Source organism: Parasteatoda tepidariorum, chromosome 6, assembly GCF_982258835.1.
Source record: "Parasteatoda tepidariorum strain Cologne lab strain chromosome 6, Ptep-v5.0, whole genome shotgun sequence".
NCBI lineage: Eukaryota > Metazoa > Arthropoda > Arachnida > Araneae > Theridiidae > Parasteatoda > Parasteatoda tepidariorum.
Genome location: NC_141760.1, coordinates 79,509,230 through 79,531,721, shown reverse-complemented (window position 1 = coordinate 79,531,721; position 22,492 = coordinate 79,509,230). Strand labels below are relative to the sequence as shown.

Here is a 22,492-nt window from a genome sequence, read left to right as displayed (position 1 = left end):
TGTACTAACCATCGCTAAATCTAACCAACTTGGAATTTTTATCCTGCACTGATACGAAAAGCGTTACTATTAAGTCTATAGTAATGCCCTATACTATAAATTTGCGTGATTAAATTTATCGTATTTACCAATATATGAATTTTTTTTTTCTGTTAGATAGTCAAAAAATAATCATTTATGTAATTTCATATCCATATGCAAAATTTTGTATAAATATATTTCGGAGTAAATTTTTATTTTGCATGTTTATAATGCTAACATATTTACTTTCTGAAATCACTATTTGCTTTTTTAAAAAAGGATAATTCAATTGATAAAATACTGTTGGGTACAGAATTACAGGATGAAAATTAACTATTTTACTGTATGCATGTACTAACCATCGCTAAATCTAACCAACTTGGAATTTTTATCCTGCACTGATACGAAAAGCGTTACTATTAAGTCTATAGTAATGCCCTATACTATAAATTTGCGTGATTAAATTTATCGTATTTACCAATATATGAATTTTTTTTTCTGTTAGATAGTCAAAAAATAATCATTTATGTAATTTCATATCCATATGCAAAATTTTGTATAAATATATTTCGGAGTAAATTTATATTTTGTGTGTTAATAATGCAAACTTATTTACTTTTTGAAATCACTATTTGCTTTTTTGAAAAAGGATAATTCAATTGATTAAATACTGTTGGGTACAGAATTACAGGGTGGCAAAAAGCATTTTTTTATTGACGAAAGTGGATGCACACATTATGCCATTTATGTTTTTATAACAAAATGTCACAAATTTCTACTTCTTAAGGATAACATTGGATCGATGCACTATACTATGCATTCCAGAGTTTCCATAACAATCTCAGAAAGTCAACTCAGGACAAACTCGAAGCAGCGCATATCTTCTTGCTTTTTTTAAGAAGTAGACAGTTTGTCTCCTTTTGTTATTCAAACATAAGTGGCAATCTGTATGCATACACTTTCACCAACAAAAATATTTTTTTCTTTATTTTTGAAAAAATTACGTCGTTACTTCAAAATTTCCTCTTTCGCTGTGTGATTCCCGTTTCCCTCTGTAAGCTCTTTACATGTATGATATAATTATTGATGCAGAATAATTTATATTTTTTATCACAATTAAAGTTTTTTAAAAACTCCTTTCGCTATAATATGCTGTGGAATTAATTTATTTCGTTTAGAGGTAGCTTATAGCCCAAAGCCGAATTATTCTTGAACTTTGCCAGGCCAAAATAGACCGGTTCTCTATGAGATAAGGTGAACACAACACTGTTTAGGTTTAGAATTAGAAAAAATAAGGCTTTGACCTTAACGAAGTTCTCAACTTACTATTTTATTCGCTTTTTTGTGCTTTTTATTACAACATTATTGCTTTTCCCTTCATCTCATCGGTGTATATTCCGTGTGCTTCCGCGTACAGAAGCTACGAGCAGTTAACTTCTTCCGCAAACAAATTTCAGTTTGATCGTCTGTTACTCGATGCTGCCAAATCAAATCGAATATATATCTGTATAAAAAAAAACACTTTTAAGGATACATTCATTATTTACTATAGAAAAATATAGACTTCAAGAGGTAAGTGCATATTTTATTTGTTTATGGTTAATTTTCTCAGGTCCTTTTCAAATAATAATGACAAGTGTTTTTCTGTTTAGTCTGGACATTGACAATGAAAGTTAAAAATGAAAAAAAATATCGTTTTAGAAATATTATTTATTTTTTAAAAAAAGAAGAAGATTTAAATGTGCATTGACACTGAGACTTATATTTCAAACAATGGAAGGGGAGAAATTTTATGACTACAGCTGTTTATAATTGGAGATAACTATTAAGGCAAATAATAGTTGGAATCCATGTTTTTCTATTTGAAACTATAATTAAGAAAATTTATGATCTGCTTTTAAATAACTGCAACAAAATCACTTTCCTAGTCTGTGTATACAGAAATAAAAATTACATTGTAGTTTTTTTTCTTCATATTTTTCTTACCTGTTTTTGTTAGTTTTAACCAGCTTAGATAAATGTTAAGATCTTTTTGAATTTCGTTGTAATTATTTTCTTGCGTAAAATGAGAAGCGGAGTTTTTCTTAGATGCTGCTCCCTAAACATTACAAAAAAAATTAATAATTAAATTATTTTTATTACTTTACTCATTCAATATTTAATTCAATTTCAGTCAGATTTGATTTGATTTTATGGTCCAGCTTAAAACAAACAAATTAAAAAAAATAAATAAATTCTAAATACTAATAATAATACCATTAATAATAATTCAACATTATAATGAAAAATAGAAATTTAAGCAGAATACAACTTGTTTTTTAAACACTCCAATGGAATTAATAAAAAAATAAATAATAACAACATCAAGAAAAGTCTCTCATTACTTTCCTGTTTAGAAATCAATTGGTTACAAAAAAGATTAGTTTAATTAATATGATTGGGACAAGGTAATAATTTAGCTATCCTTTCAAAAGATTTAAGAGCTCATTTAAAAAAAAAAAAAAAGAAAAAAAAAAACTACCTAGATTTTTTCACGTCGGTACTCAGATGTTTCTATGTATTGAGCTGTTATATTTAGTTAAAATTCTGGGAATTAGGTACTTGCAACTCGAGAAGAAGACGATCACTGATCTGATGCACATTCACGTGACCTATGACCTCAGCGCCTGATGATCGTTTATAAACAAGATGGCGTGTTAAAGTAGAGCTAAGTCTCTCCATATAAGTTAGAATGTTAATTAACGAAAAGTTAATTAAGTAGTACACCGTATTCCACAACGAAATTGTTAAAATATAATTATTTCTCTTTTGCGTCTTTTACTTAACTTATATTTATTATTCGTTTATGTATTTTAATGTACCGTGATATATTTTTAATTTTGTGTATCTGGCTGTTACGAGACTCTATCAGAAAGTAAAATATTCTGTCGTTCTCTACTTCTAATCTAAATAATAAATAGGACTCCAACTTTTAGTAAAAAAGAACAACATTTTATTTACATAATAATTTTCAGACGATCATTTCTTGTTCCACAAAAAAGAAGTAACGTTGCCATAGCAACTCGGCAGTTTTAAAATAAATCAAAAAGTTAGCTTTTAGCTTACATAGAAAGTATTTAACAACTTTTAACACTGGCAACTTCGATACATAATTAGTTTGTTTTTGTTCGACATGGCTTCGTACCTGTTTTTGTGTTAAGTAAGAAATGTATAGTGAAAGACTTGAAATCTTTGTGAAAGAAAATAGAATGCGTCACTTGAGAGAATTGATTCTTGACGGGCTTGGCTTACTCGAGATACCCACACTACGTCACTTGCGGGTACCTCATTTTTAAAGCATTGTCATGTTTAGGCCATTGTTTAGTTAAATATAACTGCTAATTTAAGATCGTTTATTTACGAGATTAGTTTACTGTTGTAGAACTTGTCTAGCTATGTTCGTTACTTACTTCACGTAAATAACATGCATTGATGTCAATAAATACATCGAAATAAGCCGCTTAAAGCTTCCATCGAATGGACCCTTCTTTCTTGACATTTACGATCTTCAATTACAAACCAATGGGAACTAGAGTTAGAGGTAGGCCTTAGATCAGATGACTTAAGTATGTGGAAGAGGATATTAAAACCTCAAGAATTACTAAATAGAGAACAATTGCAAAGGAAGAAGCAGAATGGAAAAAGGTTTTAGGGAAGGCTCCGGCCCACAAGGGACTGCCATGTCTATAGAAGGAGAAATTGCGTGTATAGCAGATTTCTAAAACATGTGTGTTGCTAAGACAAAAATAAAAGAAAAAAGTGGTCTTAGCTACCCTTCTTAATATCTATTGTTGTAGTTCATTTACGTTACACTAGAGCTGCACATTGGGCTATTGGCGACGGTCTGGGAAACATCCCTGAGAATGATCCGAAGATATGCCATCACAATTTTGATCCTCTGCAGAGGGGATGGCACCCCCGCTTTGGTAGCCCAATGAACTGCACGCGTAGTCAAGCACTTTACGGTAGAACAGTTTAACGAGGACCAATACCGCACACACTCGGTCCCTACGCAGACGGATCCAAGTGGTCACCCACCCGCACACTGACCGCAACCAGTGATGCTTGACTTCGGTGATCTGCTGGGAACCGTGTCTGAACGATCAGTCAACTGCGGGTCTTCTTAATATCTAATAACTTAGACTAGCAGCAAAAATTCATTATTTGTTATTTGGTGCAATTATATTATAACAAAAGGCAAAAATAAGTATACATATACTACAAAAAACATTTAGTATTAAGAAGAGAGGGTAAAATTTTTTAAAATTATTTTTATTTTGAGAAACTAGATATCATACAAAAGTAAAAAAAGAAAAAAGAAATGAAAAAAAAACAACAAATGTCTTATGATATTAATTCCTATAATGAATGTAAAAAAACAGAATGTTTATATGTATATATACTGTAAGCAAATCCGTAATTCTGAAACGTTCCGTACTAAATTTGGTATGTTACCTTTTAAGACATAGCGAACATAATTGCCTACTTAAAAGCTATCTTCGGTTTGTGAGCTAAATCCCAAAGAAAGAGTTTTCCATAAGATTTGATAAATATTACAAAATAAGGCGATTCGCTGGCTTTCAGCTCTATCAATCAAATATTAGCTTTTTTCGCCTTTTTAATGTTTGGTTTATTTATGTTTGGTTTCATATGTTAAGTTATCACAAGCAAAACCAATGTTAATAACTTCGCGATGTATGGTGATGACGTCACTGAATTCGTATTTTTAAAGGTATATATGAAACTATATGAAACCACATATTTATTTTATTGATACTTGCGATTTTAAAGCATGTCTCGATAATCTAAAATAATGGAAACTCAGCAAGAACTTATGAATTAGAAGTGAAGCTTGGACCTATTGAGCCATGGAAATAATTCTATAAAATAATAGTAAATCTGAATACTAAATGATACTATAGGTATAGTTAGTCTCTCTTTTAGTGAGTTGAACTTTTCACTCAGATTATGATTAAATCTAACATTAGGAAGCCACACATCAAATAATAAAATTATAAAGGCTGTCTATTAGGTGACGCCTGGTGGCTGAGCGGTAGCGCTTCGTGCTGTCGTGCCACAGGTCCCTGGTTCGATCCCCGGGCCCGGGCAAGGTTGACTCAGTCTTTCATCCCTTCAGTGGGTCGATAAATGAGTACCAAGCATGCTTGGGAACTAAACACTGGGGGTGCCCCGTTCGGCTAACCACCTGACCGGAACATCTGCTCCTGCACCCCAGCGCCCAAGGTCAAGAACACTGAGATGGGCACAGTAGGCCTTGGCCCTCTATGGGTTGTCGCGCCGCTGAGTTTAGAGTCTATTAGGTGACATGAATGTATAAGATGATGATATTAGGGTACTTATCAGTTTCCGAGGGCAATAAAAATCTATTACTACAGTACCTATTTTAAGCACTATATCACAGAACTTTTAACTGTAATGCTAGAAGTATTTAATACCACATTCAATTAATAATTACGACAATAATAGCTTGGCAATTTTATAGCATTTGAAATATGTACAAATTAATATAAAATAAATTAAAATAAGAATATAAAAGTATTATTGACTTCAATAATTATTTTCGGAGTCATGGAGGCTCAGGGGATAGAGCGTTCGCCTTCGAATGAAATGAACCAGGTTTGAATCCCTGCGATGGTCGATCGATACGCATTCCGTATCCAGTCCTTGATGAACATGGACAATTCAACTTTTGTGTAACTTCATTTGCAGTTGCTTTTTTCTGGCAAGCTTTCCCGATAATCATTCTTTTTTTTTTTGGTCGATGAGTGCAAATTTCTGGATTCTCAGTTCATTTTTTCATGCCATATAATCTAGGATTTCTTAGAAAATTATAAACTACTGTTTTAGATCTCTTAATTTTTTTAGTAAATTTCCCACACACTTAATCCACACTCTCGAAAAGCAACGATTTTTCCTTTTTCAGAATCAGAAAGATTAGTTCCTTCGGACATCGTTCAATAGTCGCGATGAAAGTCGACGATTGCGAAATTTCTTTCACAAACCAATCTTTTAATCCTTCATCCATTTTAATCCTTCATCAAAATAATTCAATGTCATTTTCAAATATGCAAAATTTTCTAAAATTAGAGAAGAAAAAACAATGTCCTTATACTTTTTTACCAATATCAATTGGATTTAAAAACCAAAAAGTAAATTCAAACAGGTTTATTTTTGATAATTTTAATTAGTTTACAAAAGAAGTAATTTAATTTCACTCCTATTTTTAGTTCAAAAAATTTCCCACGATTCTGTAAATAAGACTTCTAGAACTGGTGATTTTTCGCCTGTCCTTATACTTTTTTCGCTCACTGTATTACAATAGTTTAAGCAATGATAGTAGTAGGCGCCTCACTAGAGGGGACGGAAGTGACGTCACAGTCAACCGGAGCTTGTTTCTGCCCCAACCGGAAGTTGCTTATTTCTGCCCGCCCATAAACCGGAAGTGACTTATTTCTGCCCTCCTATAAACCGGAAGTTGCTTATTTCTGCCCGCTTGCTTATTTCTGCCCGCCTGAAAATCGAAACTTCGTCTGCAACGTCATGGGGAGCTTATTTCTTTTTTTTCTTAAGCCTAACATATTTTTAGTTTCGGTTTCTGTTTTTAATTTAGTTTCGTTTTTTTAAATATTATATAATTTATTAGTTTTTTGAGGGTGGCAACACTTATTATTTTTAATATTAGTTTTTAAGGATGGCAACACTTGTAAACTTTGTTATTCGGGGGAGATATTGTATATTATGAAGTTATGACGTCATCTTTTATTACATAACACATATCATACACATGCTTTTGATCTAGTGGCGCCATCTATGTTAGAAATAAAATAACTTTAAATCTATTTTAATATTTAATTCTGTTTTATTATTATTTATTAAATATAATTAAGGCTGAGGATCGAACTCACGCCATCAAAAAGCCTTCGTGGGTCAGTAGTTGGATATCATAACCACTGACCCACGAATGCTTGGTTAGATATGTGTTAATAAGTTAAACTTTTGTATTCTGAACACGTGTATTAATGAAAAGGATTTGATATCGATATCATCCTACAGTTTCATCGATACATTTTTCACTTAACCTTTTGACAGTTATTAAATATTTATTTCTGCCCCTCTTAATGTTATTATAACTTTCTCTGGATGGCAACGGTACTGACCATACACGTGTTAATTATAACATAATAAATACATGATATCATATTTTAACTCTAGTGGCGCCATCTGTGTGGGAATGTTAGAGATAAAATAACTTTAAATCTATTTTATTATTTAATTTAAATATAATTAATGCTGAGGATTGAACTCATCTTGTGGTGATAAGAGATAACGATAAATAGAGGTGGCGAGAGTAAAGTTTTTCATTCATCATGGATCTTTTGAAGTTCAAACATCCCTTTACAGCTGTCCTCGCAGGTCCAACAGGTAGTGGTAAAAGTTATTTCATAAAAAATGTGATTGAAAACCAAATGATACATCCTTTTCCAAAACATGTGGTATGGTGTTATGGCGTTTATCAAAAATTATATGATGAGATGCCTAATGTTGTTTTTCAAGAAGGACTTCCCTCCGATTTGAATCAATATTCAGATGCATTAATTGTGATTGATGATCTCATGAGTGAATTGGGAAATGATCCTCAATTGACGAAATTATTTACAAAATTTTCCCATCATAAATCTCTTAGCATTATTTTTGTGGTTCAAAACATTTTTCATAAAGGAAAGGAAATGAGAGAAATATCCTTAAATGCTCATTATCTTGTATTATTTAAGAATCGAAGAGATCAATCGCAAATTACACATTTAGGACGTCAATTGTACCCTCGTAAAGTTAATTTTTTTCAAGAATGTTATGCTGATGCCACATCAAAACCTTATGGTTATTTACTCATTGATTTAAAGTGTGATACGGAAGAATCTTTACGCATGCGTACTGGTATGTTTCCTGGAGATACTTATTATGTGTACCAACCTCGATAACTTCATTTCAACTGTGAATTTCAAGGAAATTAGATGACAACTTTAACCATTGTATTTGAAGGTTTTCAACTTTTATCAACACCTATAAATAGGACAGGCACTCGAAATTCAAATCATTTGAAAGTAAGATGTCCGTATGTAATGAGCGAACATTAGAGCTCATGAAATTGATCTCTAAAACTAAACATTGCAAGTCTCTTTTAAAAAAGTGTTCAAAAAGTGAAATAAAAACTTTGTGTGAGTGTGTATTGAATGTATTGTGTGGTAATATACCACTCACGAAATCTCAGAAAGATAAATTAGCTCCTCATAAAGAAAGTTTAAGAAAACTTTCTAAGAAGAAATTGCCATTGTATAAGAAGAAAAAAATTCTTGTACAGAAAGGAGAAGGATTTTTATCATTTTTATTACCTGCAGCTATTTCTGTGATTAGTTCTTTAATTCATGGAGTACAGTAAGAAATTTGTGTTGGTTCCGGAGGATAGAGTACAAGTTGCGGAACACTTATCACAATTGGATCAACAAATGAAGAATATTCTACAGAAAAAGGACTTAGAAGATGACGAGAAAGCAACTCTGTATTTACAAATCTTGCAGAAGTATACGCACTTTTCAATTTCGAGACCGAAAAAACCAGAACCTCAAACCGATCATGAGGAAATTACGAACATAGACAATCCTTTAGTAGAGTCTGCAGAAGAGATCTCTTCAAATATCAAAAAAGAAACTGAAGACTTGGAGGGAAAAATTCTAACTGCTGTTCCAGTTCGATTTCAAGAAAAAGCTAAAGATATGTATCAATTCTTAAAAAATAATGAATCTCTCCTTTGGAACGCTAAAGGTGAAATTATTCATCAAGATAAAACTGTTCCTGGAAGTAATATAGTAAATCTTATCAATGACTTTTTGCGAAATAGAAAATCAGCTCCAGTGGGGAGAAATGTATTTTTGAAAACATTAAATGATATTCAATTACCATCACATTTAGATGTAAATAAAAAATTGTATAGTAAAAATAAAATTGTTAAGAAACCTGTGATGTTTGCCCGCAGAAGTGCTTGGGTGAAACTTTGAATAAAATTTTATTTATTTTATTAAAATGTATTTTGTCTTTATTGATCACTTTTTTCACAGGTGAAAAAGTTTATATTATCAAGGAAAAATTTCACCCTTTATTAATTAATACAAAAAGTTTTAGAAAGAGGGATAGAATTTTCTGAAAAACTGGAAATTTCCTTTTTGCAAAAACATAAATATTTTCTTAAAAGATAGAAATTTTTTTATAAAAATAAAAATATTTTCTGAAATATTAGAAAATTTTGTTAAAACGTTTGAAATATTTTTACAAAAACAAAAATATATTATCTTAAAAGAGAAATTTTTTGCAAAAACCAAATATTTTCATAAAAGATAGAAAGTTTTCCTCAATAATAAAAATATTTTCTGAAAAATTTGTTAAAAAAAATTAAAAATGTTACACTATTGCCTACATAACAATATTTAAATGTAAAATTTTATAATAATGACATGAGAGACATTAGATTTAGTTTCATTCCTTTTTTTATTTTCTAAACACAAATCTTACACCATATTTTTTCTTTACAAATTGATACATCTGAAAATCATTTACATATAATTGATTTGAAATATGATACATAGAATAGCCTTGACAGCGTTTGAGTAAAAAGTAAATACAATATTGTCCACATACATTGGATGTAGGTGATTGAAACACTTTGGAATTCCATAGTACGTCTGTGTAGGAAGCGGTATTCACGTTGTAAAATCCGGGAGGTTTCCCATATGAGTCATAAAACTCTAACTGTCTTTGATCATTCACAAATAACGCTAGCCAGTGAGTTCCAGGTTGTGATGAGTCATCTGAATTCGTGATAGCACATGTGTTTTCTCGGAGACTCGGAAGTGTATCTCTTGAATATACGCCTTGAAAGTAAGGTGTTGTTATCTTATCTTGCGATAAAATGTGGAATAGTTGCAACCCATCCATTCTTCAATTTCCGAAGTCGAATAAAATATTTCTTGACTTGTTAATTTCAATCAAATTTTCAAATTCGGCAAAAACGATAACGCATACTGTTTTTTCCAGTGATTTGGCAAATTTCAGTTCTAATCTCAAATTGCTATGCTTAATCAGATTTAAATGTTCTCCTGAACATAGATCTGGGGAGAGATTAAATCCAAATAATGTATTTCCGTTCCTGTAGTCTTCTCTGGAAATAAATATTCCTCTATCTTGACCCATTCGTTCCGTTCCATCAAATAAAGTTTGATAGGCACGAATGTATTGATTTTGTGAAAAGTTGAGTTCCAATGGATTATGGGGGACAGGTTGTCCATCTACATACACTCCAATAAAATTTAAATCAAAATGTTTAAAATCAAAAGGAGATTTTGTCAATGTTCCATGAAAAGCTTCATTATCTACACAACCAATAATAACCTTTTTAGGCATTTGACCCGAAAATATATTATCTTGAATAAAAGACATGCTCCCTTTAGGAATTGAATACACTTTGCATAGGACTCGATTAATGGGGTATTTTGCACTTGTTTTCTCGAGTGCTTTAGCATGACCAAGAAGCACTCCAGGGTTCACACGAACTTTTCGAATGAATAAAGAGACATGATCCAATACTACTTTAAATCCTTCAGATCCTTGTAGACAAAATTCTGGTTTGCTTCTTATTAGTTTTATTTTCAAATCCACTAAATTGAGTAAAAGACGTTCTTGATGAAATAAATCTGAATGAATGCAGCCAATCATGTCCACTGTTGCGCTTTCTTTGAAAAAAGCAGTTCTTTTATTTAAACCATCCTCAGAATCTTTATAAAATAACTCAGCAGTTAATTGAGATGTTTTGCTATCATATCCATGGTTTAGGAGAGTTTCAATATAGGCCCTATAGGGATAGGTATTACTTGAATTGGAAACTGTACGATCGTTTAAAGACACATCTACTTGAGAAAATAATGAATGTAGAAATAAATTCACAGGTCCTATAACATCATCTTTAGTGATAGCTGTATTGTTCGTTTTTACTATTTTCGCTTTCACATACAATTGTGTTTGACTGAGATCTATGTAATCTTCTACACTTCCAGAGACATGAAACTCTACGGGAGCATTATCAAAAACGTTAGAAAGAGGATGAAATTGTATCCATTGACCATCTTGAATAACTGTTTGAGTTCCAGGTAAAGTAAAAAGTTCCAATTCCGATTTTACGCACTCAGGAGAATCTTTCAACAAAAATGCCATTTTATGGATCAAAAATATCACGTCCACTCACTTTGCGTGCTTTAGATGAAATGAATCGTTTCTGCTTCTTACGCTTCCTTTTATAGTTTCCTTTCCCGACCATAGACTGCACTTTATCAATAGCTTTTCGTGCTAGATTTTTTCCACTTTCTTTAGTTCTTGTTTTGACGGCTTCCTCAAAGTTTTCTCCAGATAATACATCAGATGCTACTCGAGTTCCTGTTTTTAAAACTTCTTTTCCAATAGTTTTACCACCTCTTACTAAAAAGGGTAGTGCTGCTCTAAATAATCGACGAAATATACCACCAAGTCCATAGCCCTTTTGGAAATTAACACCTTTATAATAGGACAAACCCGAGCCAATTTGACTCGCATAATGATCTTCGAATTTTTCAGCACAACAAACGTACGGTACACTCATCTTGACGTCTTCTCTTCAAATGAATGATTCAAAAAACGCATCGTACTATTTATAGTATTTGTCTCATGCGGAAATGTAAAACTATAATCACTTTACCACTTTCAAAAGGTACGAAATCACCTGAATTCAATCTGAGCTCCACATGGATAGTTTGAAAGGAGTGTCTCGTTAAAGGTAAGTATTGAGGTCTATCATAATACTGGCTAATTGTTTCACCATCATATCCTTTTATTCGAACGATCCTCAGTAAAGGAGCTTGCGTATCTCCGACAATTTGTGGTGAAATTAAATCTGAGTAGACGTAAAAAACGGAAAAATTAGACCATGCGTCAGCCACAAATTCGCTTTTCTGGTTACCCGTAATGACTGCATCTCGTTGAAATCCTAACAATTCGCCTAACTTCTCTAAATGAAGGCTGCAACCTTGAACGGCGTTAATTTTAACTCGTTTCGTAGCTTTATTGTAATTTATTGTAAATCGACTAGGATTTTTAGGTAAAGCAAGTTGTATAGCTGATACAATATCGAACATTGATTCATAACAGCCCACATCAATTGTTTGCTTAGCAGTCGATATGATATTACCATTATTTATCTTGTAATGAAAATAATTGTTATTTTCATTTACGTTCAGCCAAGAATGCGGATAGATGATTTCAGATAGGCCTACTTCCCATTCACCTCTTAAATCCACTGGTATCGGTAACTGCGTCTTAAAATGGGAAATTTTGTTGTTAGGAAAAAACTGCATGGAGCTATCAGAGGGTAGCGTCACATAGAAAGACATTTTTGAGAATGAGTCTTCATAGGTTAAGTTTCACTATTTATACTTTTTGAATATCACTCACCCAGGCATTAAACTTTTCAGGATAACCTAGAAATTTAACAAAATATTCCGTGCTTCCTCCTTTCTTTCTCTTTTTGATAACTTTTTCTACGGGATAATAGCCCGAGTTGACTACTTTTTGTAATTCTTCTGCATAAAAGGTACCTTCGATTGATTCATTCATTAAATCTTTCAATTTATACACTACAGGATTTCGATGAACTATTTTATCTATGACAAATAATTCTCGAGTCCAATTATTTTCATATCCTTTCTCAAATGTAAGTTTTGATTTACTAATGCGAACAGTGTCACCTACTTGAAAAACAGGGTTATCAATATTCACCTTATCACTATATAAATTATTCCAGACTTCTTTTTGATTATCGATATTCACTGAGGCTGGTTCCATTTTTATACTTCTGTGTTTGGTATGATTATAACTATGGATTAATTTAGAAATGACGTCAATATATTTTTTCGTATTATATTCTGTAAAGTATTTCCACATCTTCATTTTTAAAGTACGGTTAAACCTCTCAACAATACTTGATTTAGTTTCATTATTCGTTGTAAAGAAATGAACTCCTAAATTTTTAAGATACTGCTGTATAAGTTTATTAGTAAATTCTGTTCCTTTATCTGATTGCAGTTTCTCAGGTTTTCTTTCTCTAAAAATAGTTTTTAAAGCTGGCAATACATTTTTGGCTGATTTGTCTTTAATAGGAATAGCCCACGCATACTTTGAGAAACAATCTATACAAGTTAACAAATATTTGAAGCCATTATTAAATTTCGCTAAAGATTGCATGTCAACTAAATCAATTTGAAATTGTTCATCTATACCTCCAACAATCACTCTATTACGTTTAAATTTATGCCTCACAGGTTTATGCAAAGTATAAGAATCTTTAGTCTCTAACCATTTCTTAACGTCACTTTTCTTCACTTTACCTTTCACAGAATTATAAATAGCATTTACACCTCCAAAACTTCCTGGATGTTCAGGTTTCGTATAAACTGATGAAAGTAAATGATCCATAACCTATTTCAAAAATATTTTTTCTCTAATAACAGTTTTATTTCTAACAGTTAAAATTAACTCTCATAAACATTCTTAAAAAATAACGGTATACAATAATTTCAATAAAATTAAATAATAATACCTATTTAAGTATAAAATAGTTTTCCTTATTGTATTGCAGCAATAATTTTTTCTTCTTCTATTTTAAGAACCTGAAAAAAGTATTATTTTGAAAAAGAAAATTCATGCCTGCTGAAAAAAAGAAATCTCGTTTCCTCTGAAAACAAAAGTTCACAGTAATTTTTACAAAATATAAAAATAACAACAAAATATTTTAAAACTTAAGTTATTTTATTTGCAAAAATCATTTTTAGCAGCAGTTAATAAAGTATCTAATTTGATTTCTTTTAAAAAACCTTCACACAAAAAGTCTTTAAGGGGTTGTCTAAACAACCTTCGTTCACTTAGTTCATTATTAAAATCCAGAGCAATATTCTCCACATGTAAGTCCAAACAAGATTCATTGAAATCGTGAACACTGCACACAACCTGGTCTAGAAAGTCAGCAGATCTGTCTACAGGCTTCAGACCTTTCTTCAGTCCAATATGTTTATACAACACAATTTTCAGGCAATCTTTCATAACAGGACCCGCTTCGTTGATGTCTGAATTCTTTGGCACCACTGGACACTGTTGATGGGTGGATTCTTGAAAAATGTTCAAAAAGTCCACGGACCTGTATTTTAAATTAATATAGCCGAATGTCACACTATCTCGACACTTCTGTAGTTCTCTCCACTGTTTGAAACTGATTTCCGTCTCGTGCTTGTATACGCGGCCACTTCTGCAGGTATATTCGTCCACTAGCAGATACTTCCCCTCGTCATTCATCAGCACATAAAATTTTTCACGGGGATTAGCTGGAGGGATCTCTTCCAAAGCCATGTTGATGTCTGCAATGCCGAAGATACATGTCGGTGGACCATGACAGAAGCAAGTATTATACTGTTCAGGCTGTAGAGTTATACCATATCCTGAAGGATAGTATGAGTCTCCATATCTGTTAAACCTTCGTATATGAATGGCTGATTTCTTGTTATACGTGCTGGCCAAAACGAATAAGTCCTCACCAATTGGATAGCAATACTCTGGAAAGTTTCCCTCCTGGAACAAACCTTTCCTCTTTGGTTCATCCTAATAAAATAAAAAGAAACACTTTTTTGAGTCACCAAGAACAACAAACAAGCAAAACCTAATTACTGTTTAGACATTAACTACATTATTTCGATCTACTATTTCTAAGTAAATTGTATATTAATATACAATGTAAAGTTTAAGAGTAAAATATAATTTCTAAGCAAATTGTATATTAATATTTAATGTAAAGTTTAAAAGTAAAATATAAGGATAAGTTTCGAATAGGAGTGTTAAAAACATTTAGTAAAAGAAGTTAAAAATTATGTTTAGCCTGGAAAATCTATTAACATTAAATAAAAATATTATTACACATGAAGATAAAATAAGGGTAAAAAATATAGAAGTACTTACTTGAATTTCATCGTGTTTTCTTTTTAATGAAGAGTTGGCTTCCATAACTATCTAAAGACTGTAAAACTCCACTTAAGAAATAAATATTAAAAATTTTTACGAAGTAACTACATACGCCAGAGCAAAGGAACTTGTTATATACGATAGGGAAATTATAATCAACACAATATTAATCGTTGCCAACAAAGGAAATATAACTCTAACAGCCAATCAGAAAAATACGAAACTGTCACATGCTTAACTACTTACCACCGCAAGTGAAAGGAACTGAATTCAACACACACGTCATAGACCAAGATCCAACTTGTTATACCTTATCAGAATGACTCGCTCTGTAATCAGTAGTTGTGTTATCACACAAAACACGTCACACAAAACACGTGTATGGTCAGTACCGTTGCCATCCAGAGAAAGTTATAATAACATTAAGAGGGGCAGAAATAATTATTTAATAACTGTTAAATGCAGAACTATATCGATTAAACTGTAGGATGATATCGTTATCAAATCATTTTCATTTATACACGTGTTCAGAATACAAAAGTTAAACTTATTAGCACATATCTAACCAAGCATTCGTGGGTCAGTGGTTATGATATCCAACTACTGACCCACGAAGGCTTTTTGATGGCATGAGTTCGATCCTCAGCCTTAATTATATTTAATAAATAATATTAAAACAGATTTAAATATTAAAATAGATTTAAAGTTATTTTATTTCTAAAATTCTCACATAGATGGCGCCACTAGAGTAAAAGTATGATATCATTTATGTGTTACGTAATAAGAGATGACGTCATTACTTCATAATATACAATATCTCACTCCAAATAACAAAGTTTCTAAGTGTTGCCATCCTTAAAAACTAATATTAAAAATAATAAGTGTTGCCACCCTCAAAAAGCTAATAAATTAAATAATAAACAGAAACCGAAACTAAAATCGAAACTACAGGCGGGCAGAAATAAGTATACGGGCAGAAATAAGCAACTTCCGGTTATAGGCGGGCAGAAATAAGCAACTTCCGGTTAAAGGCGGGCAGAAATAAGCAACTTCCGGTTGGGGCAGAAATAAGCTCCGGTTGACTTTGGGTGGTGACGTCACTTCCGTAGCACCAACCGCGGCTATTAATGATTCTTTTCGTCCATTGAAAGTTAATGATTTTATTAATTTTCAAATTATTTAATACTTTAAAAATTAATTAAAAATAGTTCTTTTGAAACAGAATAAACTTATTTTCTGCTAGTTATAATAGATAACACATACGTTACATTCTAAACGCTCTCATTCGTAAGATTTGAAGTAATTGTGCATGCTCATTTGAAAAGCGAATGCATAAATTCTGATGAAATACCCATACACCTATGAAAAAATGTCTAATTCGCGTAAATGAAAATAAGAGACTTCGCAAAAACCAGTTAGTTAACCCGCTAGTAAACCCGTATAAGTATAGATTTATAAAAATTCCTTTAAGACACACTCGGTATTAAAATATGTGATTAAAAAAACTTCACTAAAAGAAGGAAATAATGGCATGAAAATTAACAATCAAACTCAAAACAGGTGTTTCTAAAAGCAGAATCAGAAATTTACACAGCAAAAGTGGTCTAAGTCATCGGTTTCCAGTTTTTTTCGACTATGAAACCTTAAATGATCAACCTTCTTTCGACGGAACTCGGACTTAATAATAGAGTATATCAAAACAATAGTCAATGTAATAAACAATAAAAGAATGATTTATTTTTAAAATATTTAAAAAGAGGAATAAAATTTTTTCATCGTTATATCATTAATCGTGAATTAAGTATTATGTCCGGTATTATTATGTTACAAAATAGTAATGGATTTTTTTATTTTAAGTCTATAAGGAAGCTAAAAATGAATTAATATAAGCCTGATCATGGTTTTCTTTGAAAAAACAACAGAAAGAAACTGCTGTAAGCGTTCAAAGTGGTTTTTGATCAGAAACAGGCATCTATTTTCAAGACTTGCCAGACGTGAATGAGATGAAAAACAGTGATTTGAAATATAAAACGTAGAGTAAGAAACAAAATTTAGAAAAAGAAAAAAAACAGTAACCGAAAGAGGCAAACCGGGGTGAAATGCATTTCCACGCACTTTAGAGAGGAACTAATATCTTTAACAAGGAGTATTAGGGAATGTGATTATTAGGGAAGCATATAACGAGGACCACGAATTTAGCTAATTTTATTTTGATTTAAAAAGTGTGATGCAAAATACTCATGCAATTTTTTTCCGAAATGTATGCCTTATTCATAATTTATTCAATTTTTATTATTAGAAAAATATGTAATTTTTAAAATTTTTTTGCATTGCCTTTTCATAGAGAAAATCAAAATTTTATAGATAAATCTTAAATAGATTAGATCTAAATATAATAGATTAAATATAAAATTACTGCTGATTAAAAAAAACGTCTTTATTCTCGGAAACTTTTATACTGCTCCCTGGAGCCCCACAGTTCAGCAGAACACCATTCGAGAACCACAGGTCTAAATTACTCCCAGTAGTCTATCGTATGACGACACTTATCCTGTAACAATTCTAGTACACAATTTGATATAAAAAAATACCTTTGGAAAAATATGGCTTTTAACTATATGGTAATAAGTCAGAGTTAGATTAAAATGCTATTTTTTTTTCTTTTAAAGAAAATCCCCTGCTAAAGCGATAACGACTACCCACTTTGTTAGTCCAAAATTTTTTGATTCCCCCTAACTGAAAAAAAAAACAAGCAATAATAATGATAAAAAAATATTTTGGAATATTTTAAATCTTTTTGTTATGATGCTGTTCTATAAGCATGCTTTTAAGTTATTGAAAATACACCATATGTCTAATGTAGGCAACAATCTTCGTACTAATTTTGATGAAAATAGCTTACATATGAAACTTTCAAATGTTTCAGGAAACTATGTATTCAACACATCACTTTGCAGTTAAAATTAAATAATTGATTAAATATTATTTTTCTAATGTATTATAATAAATGCGAAATAAATATCATCTTTTATTTATGAATGTAATCACATCATCCTGCAATCCATCAGGTGCGTTTTTCAGTACAGCTTTGTGAAATATATTTCAGAATCAAATCAGAGAATTATTAGAATAGCAGTAGTTCATTATATATTTTGATAATATCGTTTGAATTATCAAACACAGGAGAATGTGGCCATAAATTAACTTATATTCCAAAATCTCATTATGAAGTTAAACGGAAAAGAAAAGGAAACAAAATTTAAATACTTTAAAGTTTCCGAGTTATAAATTTCTGACTTTTTTTAAAAAAGAAAAGTAGCATACTTAGTTAAATTAAATGTTACATCAGCCGTCTAAGTAAAATTTAGGAAATCTGCAAGGAAAAAAAAATGACACCGCTCTACGTTAAAATAATTAAGTTGGTGAGAAATATTTTATTTATTGTTTTACGTTAAAAACGTGATAAATTTTTCGATATCAAACCAAAATATCGAAGAAATGTGCTATGAATATTAATATCAGCTACATTTTGTTGACGACCCTTAAGAAATCCCTAAACTCTTTCAAATACCCTTAATATTCTTGGCTCTTCCTATAATTCTTCCCCACCCCTGGGGAAGGGGGATAGCATTGAGAAACTACGATTTAGAATTCCATCTCGTAATAAAGTTCAAATGAGAAACAGTGATAGGAAAAAAAATGTAATTCTTCCATATGATAGAATCATCATCATGAGGCTAAGAATAAAAAAATGTTTTTTATTAACAATTCAAAAAAGAGAGGGCAGCACCATAATATAACATAAAATTAGTGTGTTTGACAAAATTTGCTTAATAATTTTGCTAAAAGACTACCTAAATCAATCAATAACTTAAAACGCAAGTATCTAAGAGTACCTAAATCAATCAATAACTTTTCGCACAAGTTCAACTATTGGAAATTTTGAGCTATTTTTTATTTATTTTTTTTTTTGCATAATTTTAAAGGTGATAACTATTTTAATGTCAAAAACTTCATTTCCGGTAAATTTAAAAAAAAAAATGAATAAAACATTTGTTATTTTAATTAGAATACCATCACTACAGAGATGGTTTCTAAACTTTTGATCGAAGTAGTGAGCAAATTCATTAGTCAAAAATGCCAAGACTCAGCAGGATTAAGATTAAAAATTTTTTGGAAGCCATGATTCCTGGTAAAGAACATAGAAAAAAGATCTAAAATGCGACTGTGAGAATATTACTCTTTCTCGGTTAAACTTCTTTTAATAAAAATATGTATACCACTAACAAAATCGGCATTTTTCATCTCCCATTAAAAGTTATTGCTATATAAATTTAATAAAAATAAAATACTGAATATAAGTTTTAGTTATAATAAGCAAGAAAAATATTTCAGTAGATAAAATCTTATTTTATTTATGTTTCAAAATATATCAACGTTAATATGTGTAAATAAATATTTCTAATTTTTTTTCAACGAAACAATAATTAAGAATTAATGAAATTACGAATTAATTAATGGTGATATTAAATAGCAATGTTTAAAGTGTTATATAACATTTTTTGTAACAGCCTTGCATGGCCAAGGATTAGAATAGTAAAGCTTTAAATTTTACTCTGTAACAGCGCCAAGTAAAAGACGAATATTTTAAAGTTTGGATTAAGTATAACTTTCTTTAATAGAAAACGAGAAACCAAAGTAAACAATTTATTTTTAAATAACTCCGGGGAGCGGGAAAAAAAACAGCACTGATTTTTGTAATAAATAAAACTTTTATCAATTTTATTCTGTGAAATGAAAGTAGCAACATTAGAAAAGTTATTGATACATAATTGCTTATTTCAAAATAAACAATTAAAGAGGAAGGTCAATAAAGGAAACCTATACAGCCTAGCGAATCGCTCGTCTCCCAGGTCGTTAAAGAGAGCCATATATGTTGCTGGTCGTTACGAATTCCGCACCCGGCTCGCACCGACCATAGTGCTGATGTAAAATATCTTCATTGGTTAAAGACATGACCGTGGGAGGTTTTCCTCTCCATGTAACGCAAATGCTGGAGGTCGTGGGTTTGATCTCCGCCTGCCAAAGACTCCCCGTGTAGTAAATGGCGTCTGATGCACGTTAAATTTGCCAAGTTACAAAATCCTCCATGTTCCCATAACAAGTCATACCTCTAGGGATACTGATACATGAGTTTCCTTGTCTTTTGGATTAGTTCAAAATTACGAGGCTACGGAGTTGAACATTAGTTGTCGTAAACCAAATATTGGGTCGGCTGCTCACTTGACCCAGGAGTTCCTTTGTCTTCTGGATTGGGTTCAAAATTACAAGGATACGGAGTTGAATATTGGTAGCTGAAAATTCAAAACTGGGTCAGCTGTTCAAAGACTGTTACAAAATAAAATAGAATGAAATCCATAAATGCAATAGTAATTAAAAAATAGATACGTTACGAAGTTAAACAATATCACTTTTTTATTTTTCAAATTCTATTCGTCGTCTAATAGATTATTATATTTTCAGGTAGCGATGAGTGTTTTTGAACGGCTAAAAGCTGGCTGTCTTAAGAGAAAGGAGTTATTTGAAGATTCTGAATTTCCAGCAGTACAGACATCTGTTTTTTATCATCAAACGGCACCTTTCCAGTTTGTCTGGAAAAGACCAAAGGTACGTTGACTTTTCTTTTAAATCAGAAAAAAACAAGTGACAGAAAATATTTACAAAATGTGTTTTTAAACATTTAATTCAGAATAAATCTTTCCTTTTTGACTTTTAAATATAAAGACAATTTTTTTGTTACTATTCAATCATAAGAAATAAATTTTTACTGATTTTTCACGAAGGAGAAAAAGAAAAACATGGATGAATGAAAATTTCGGTGTAAAAATGCATTTCTCAATGAATAAGAAAAGAAACTTCTAAATCTATAAGATTTTGTAAGTGCCACGTGAACTAAATTCGACTTTTGACTTTCAAAAACTTTGTGAAAGTTTAAAAAAAAAATTAATACTTTGTCCCGAAGTTTTTTAAGTCATACGTAATGCATAAACTTATTATTTTATTACATTTTCGATGCTGGACAACATAGCTGCTTCGATAAATGTAAGATTAGTTCTCATCTGTGAGGCTTCAAGTGGTAAAGAAAATTAAGTGAGCCTACAGCCTTTTGGTTGTCACTTAAAATTCGATCTAGGCTGAAATCTAGACTCAATATTAAACCTCTCAGTTATTGAAAGAAATTGGAGTTATTTTCAAAAATAATTGTTTCCTCGTGCGTATTTATAAAAAAAGAAAATTTTAAAGCATTGTGTATTAAAGCAATCATTTTCGCAGGAAATTTGTTCCGATCCACTTTTTGTTGATGATGCCCCAGACAAATTACCTCTGATATCAGGAAAACTAGGTATGTATTCTTTATTTTTATATTGTTAATTCTCTTGATATCAAGATGTATCAGAGTGATTCGACTGAAGATGCATCTTTCCTGCTAACCTTCAAAGATAGAAGAATGTGGGGATAAATCTAAATATGCTTTAACTGTCTTAATTTGAAGTTCACATATAAATTGAATGTTGAATAACTACTTTTCTCGGCAGAAGTTTTCCAAACATATAAGATTTAATCAACAACTGGAAAAAGCATTTAAAGATTCTCCATGAAATTTTTATGACAATATTTTATCAATAAATTCTGTAATCAGTGTTATTTTAAAGGGAGTAAAGTATTATACATTTGTCTGACTTTTAGATTTCTGATAAATATATGTTTTTTTACGTGATTTCCGTCAAAATAATTTTTCAGAGTCCACTTAAATAGTTTTCATCAGTTTAAAATAATTATAAGATTGGAGTTAAAAAAAATGTAAGAACCAACAAATGTACAAAATTAAATTTTATTTTGGGAAGAAAAAAAAATCTTTAAATGATCCCAAAATTATTAAGCGAAATTTTATCGAATCAGAAGTTCTTTGAAGAACAAAAACCATCAAGAAAACGAAAATCAAAAATTTCATGAAATATCCAAATTGCTGCGGGAAAAGTAGCATGTAAATTTTTTCTAACATGCATTTATTTACATTGCATTTTCTAAAACCTTAATGAGTAAAATAATGTGTTACAATAAAGTTTGGACCAATATAAAGATGTTCAATATGGAATGACATTAGTGCCTGACCTTATTTTAACTCCACTAATTAAAACTATAGGTTCCAATTGATTGACTGTAACTTGACGATTTCGGTAAGTCATCTTCCTCTTAATATTTACTTAATAAATTTTTGTATCATGGTTTATTCCAATCACGTTTTGCTATGACACATTTTGAGGGCTTT

The 22,492-nt window shown here is 31.0% G+C and overlaps 3 protein-coding genes across 4 annotated transcripts in view; 1 reads left to right on the top strand and 2 right to left on the bottom strand.

Annotated features, from left to right (window-relative positions):
* Window positions 1-1,463: 1,463 nt before the first annotated feature.
* The window catches only part of LOC107439944 (calpain-C), a 42,555-nt gene continuing 21,526 nt past the window's right edge, over window positions 1,464-22,492 (top strand). Inside the window, exons 1-3 of one of the 2 annotated variants that reach the window (XM_087166074.1) lie at window positions 1,464-1,593; window positions 20,686-20,829; window positions 21,496-21,565. In XM_087166074.1, the coding sequence (XP_087022200.1) occupies window positions 20,692-20,829; window positions 21,496-21,565 (208 nt within the window). In that variant the 5' untranslated portion in view covers window positions 1,464-1,593; window positions 20,686-20,691. Of the gene's footprint in view, window positions 1,594-20,584; window positions 20,830-21,495; window positions 21,566-22,492 lie in introns of those variants that run through there. The other variant, XM_043042848.3, reaches the window with a different exon arrangement.
* Window positions 9,535-11,340, bottom strand: LOC147808168 (uncharacterized protein F54H12.2-like). The gene is made up of 3 exons (XM_087166908.1): window positions 11,001-11,340; window positions 10,156-10,862; window positions 9,535-9,546 (listed from the first exon to the last, which is right to left on the bottom strand). The coding sequence occupies exons 1-3, from the start codon at window positions 11,338-11,340 to the stop codon at window positions 9,535-9,537; spliced, it is 1,059 nt and encodes a 352-aa protein (XP_087023034.1).
* Window positions 12,670-15,766, bottom strand: LOC147808167 (uncharacterized). Its single transcript, XM_087166073.1, has 2 exons — window positions 15,160-15,766; window positions 12,670-14,805 (listed from the first exon to the last, which is right to left on the bottom strand). The coding sequence occupies exons 1-2, from the start codon at window positions 15,202-15,204 to the stop codon at window positions 13,963-13,965; spliced, it is 888 nt and encodes a 295-aa protein (XP_087022199.1). The 5' UTR covers window positions 15,205-15,766; the 3' UTR covers window positions 12,670-13,962.

Bases quoted from the DNA above. Each gene is read 5' to 3' on its own strand.
- LOC147808168 (XM_087166908.1), bottom strand. From the start codon at position 11,340: ATGGCATTTTTGTTGAAAGATTCTCCTGAGTGCGTAAAATCGGAATTG. The intron at 10,863-11,000 runs GTAATACCTATC...CTTTTTTCAAAG, and splicing joins TCGTACAGTTTCCAATTCAA to AAAGCGCAACAGTGGACATG.
- LOC147808167 (XM_087166073.1), bottom strand. From the start codon at position 15,204: ATGGAAGCCAACTCTTCATTAAAAAGAAAACACGATGAAATTCAA. The intron at 14,806-15,159 runs GTAAGTACTTCT...TTATTTTATTAG, and splicing joins GAAAACACGATGAAATTCAA to GATGAACCAAAGAGGAAAGG.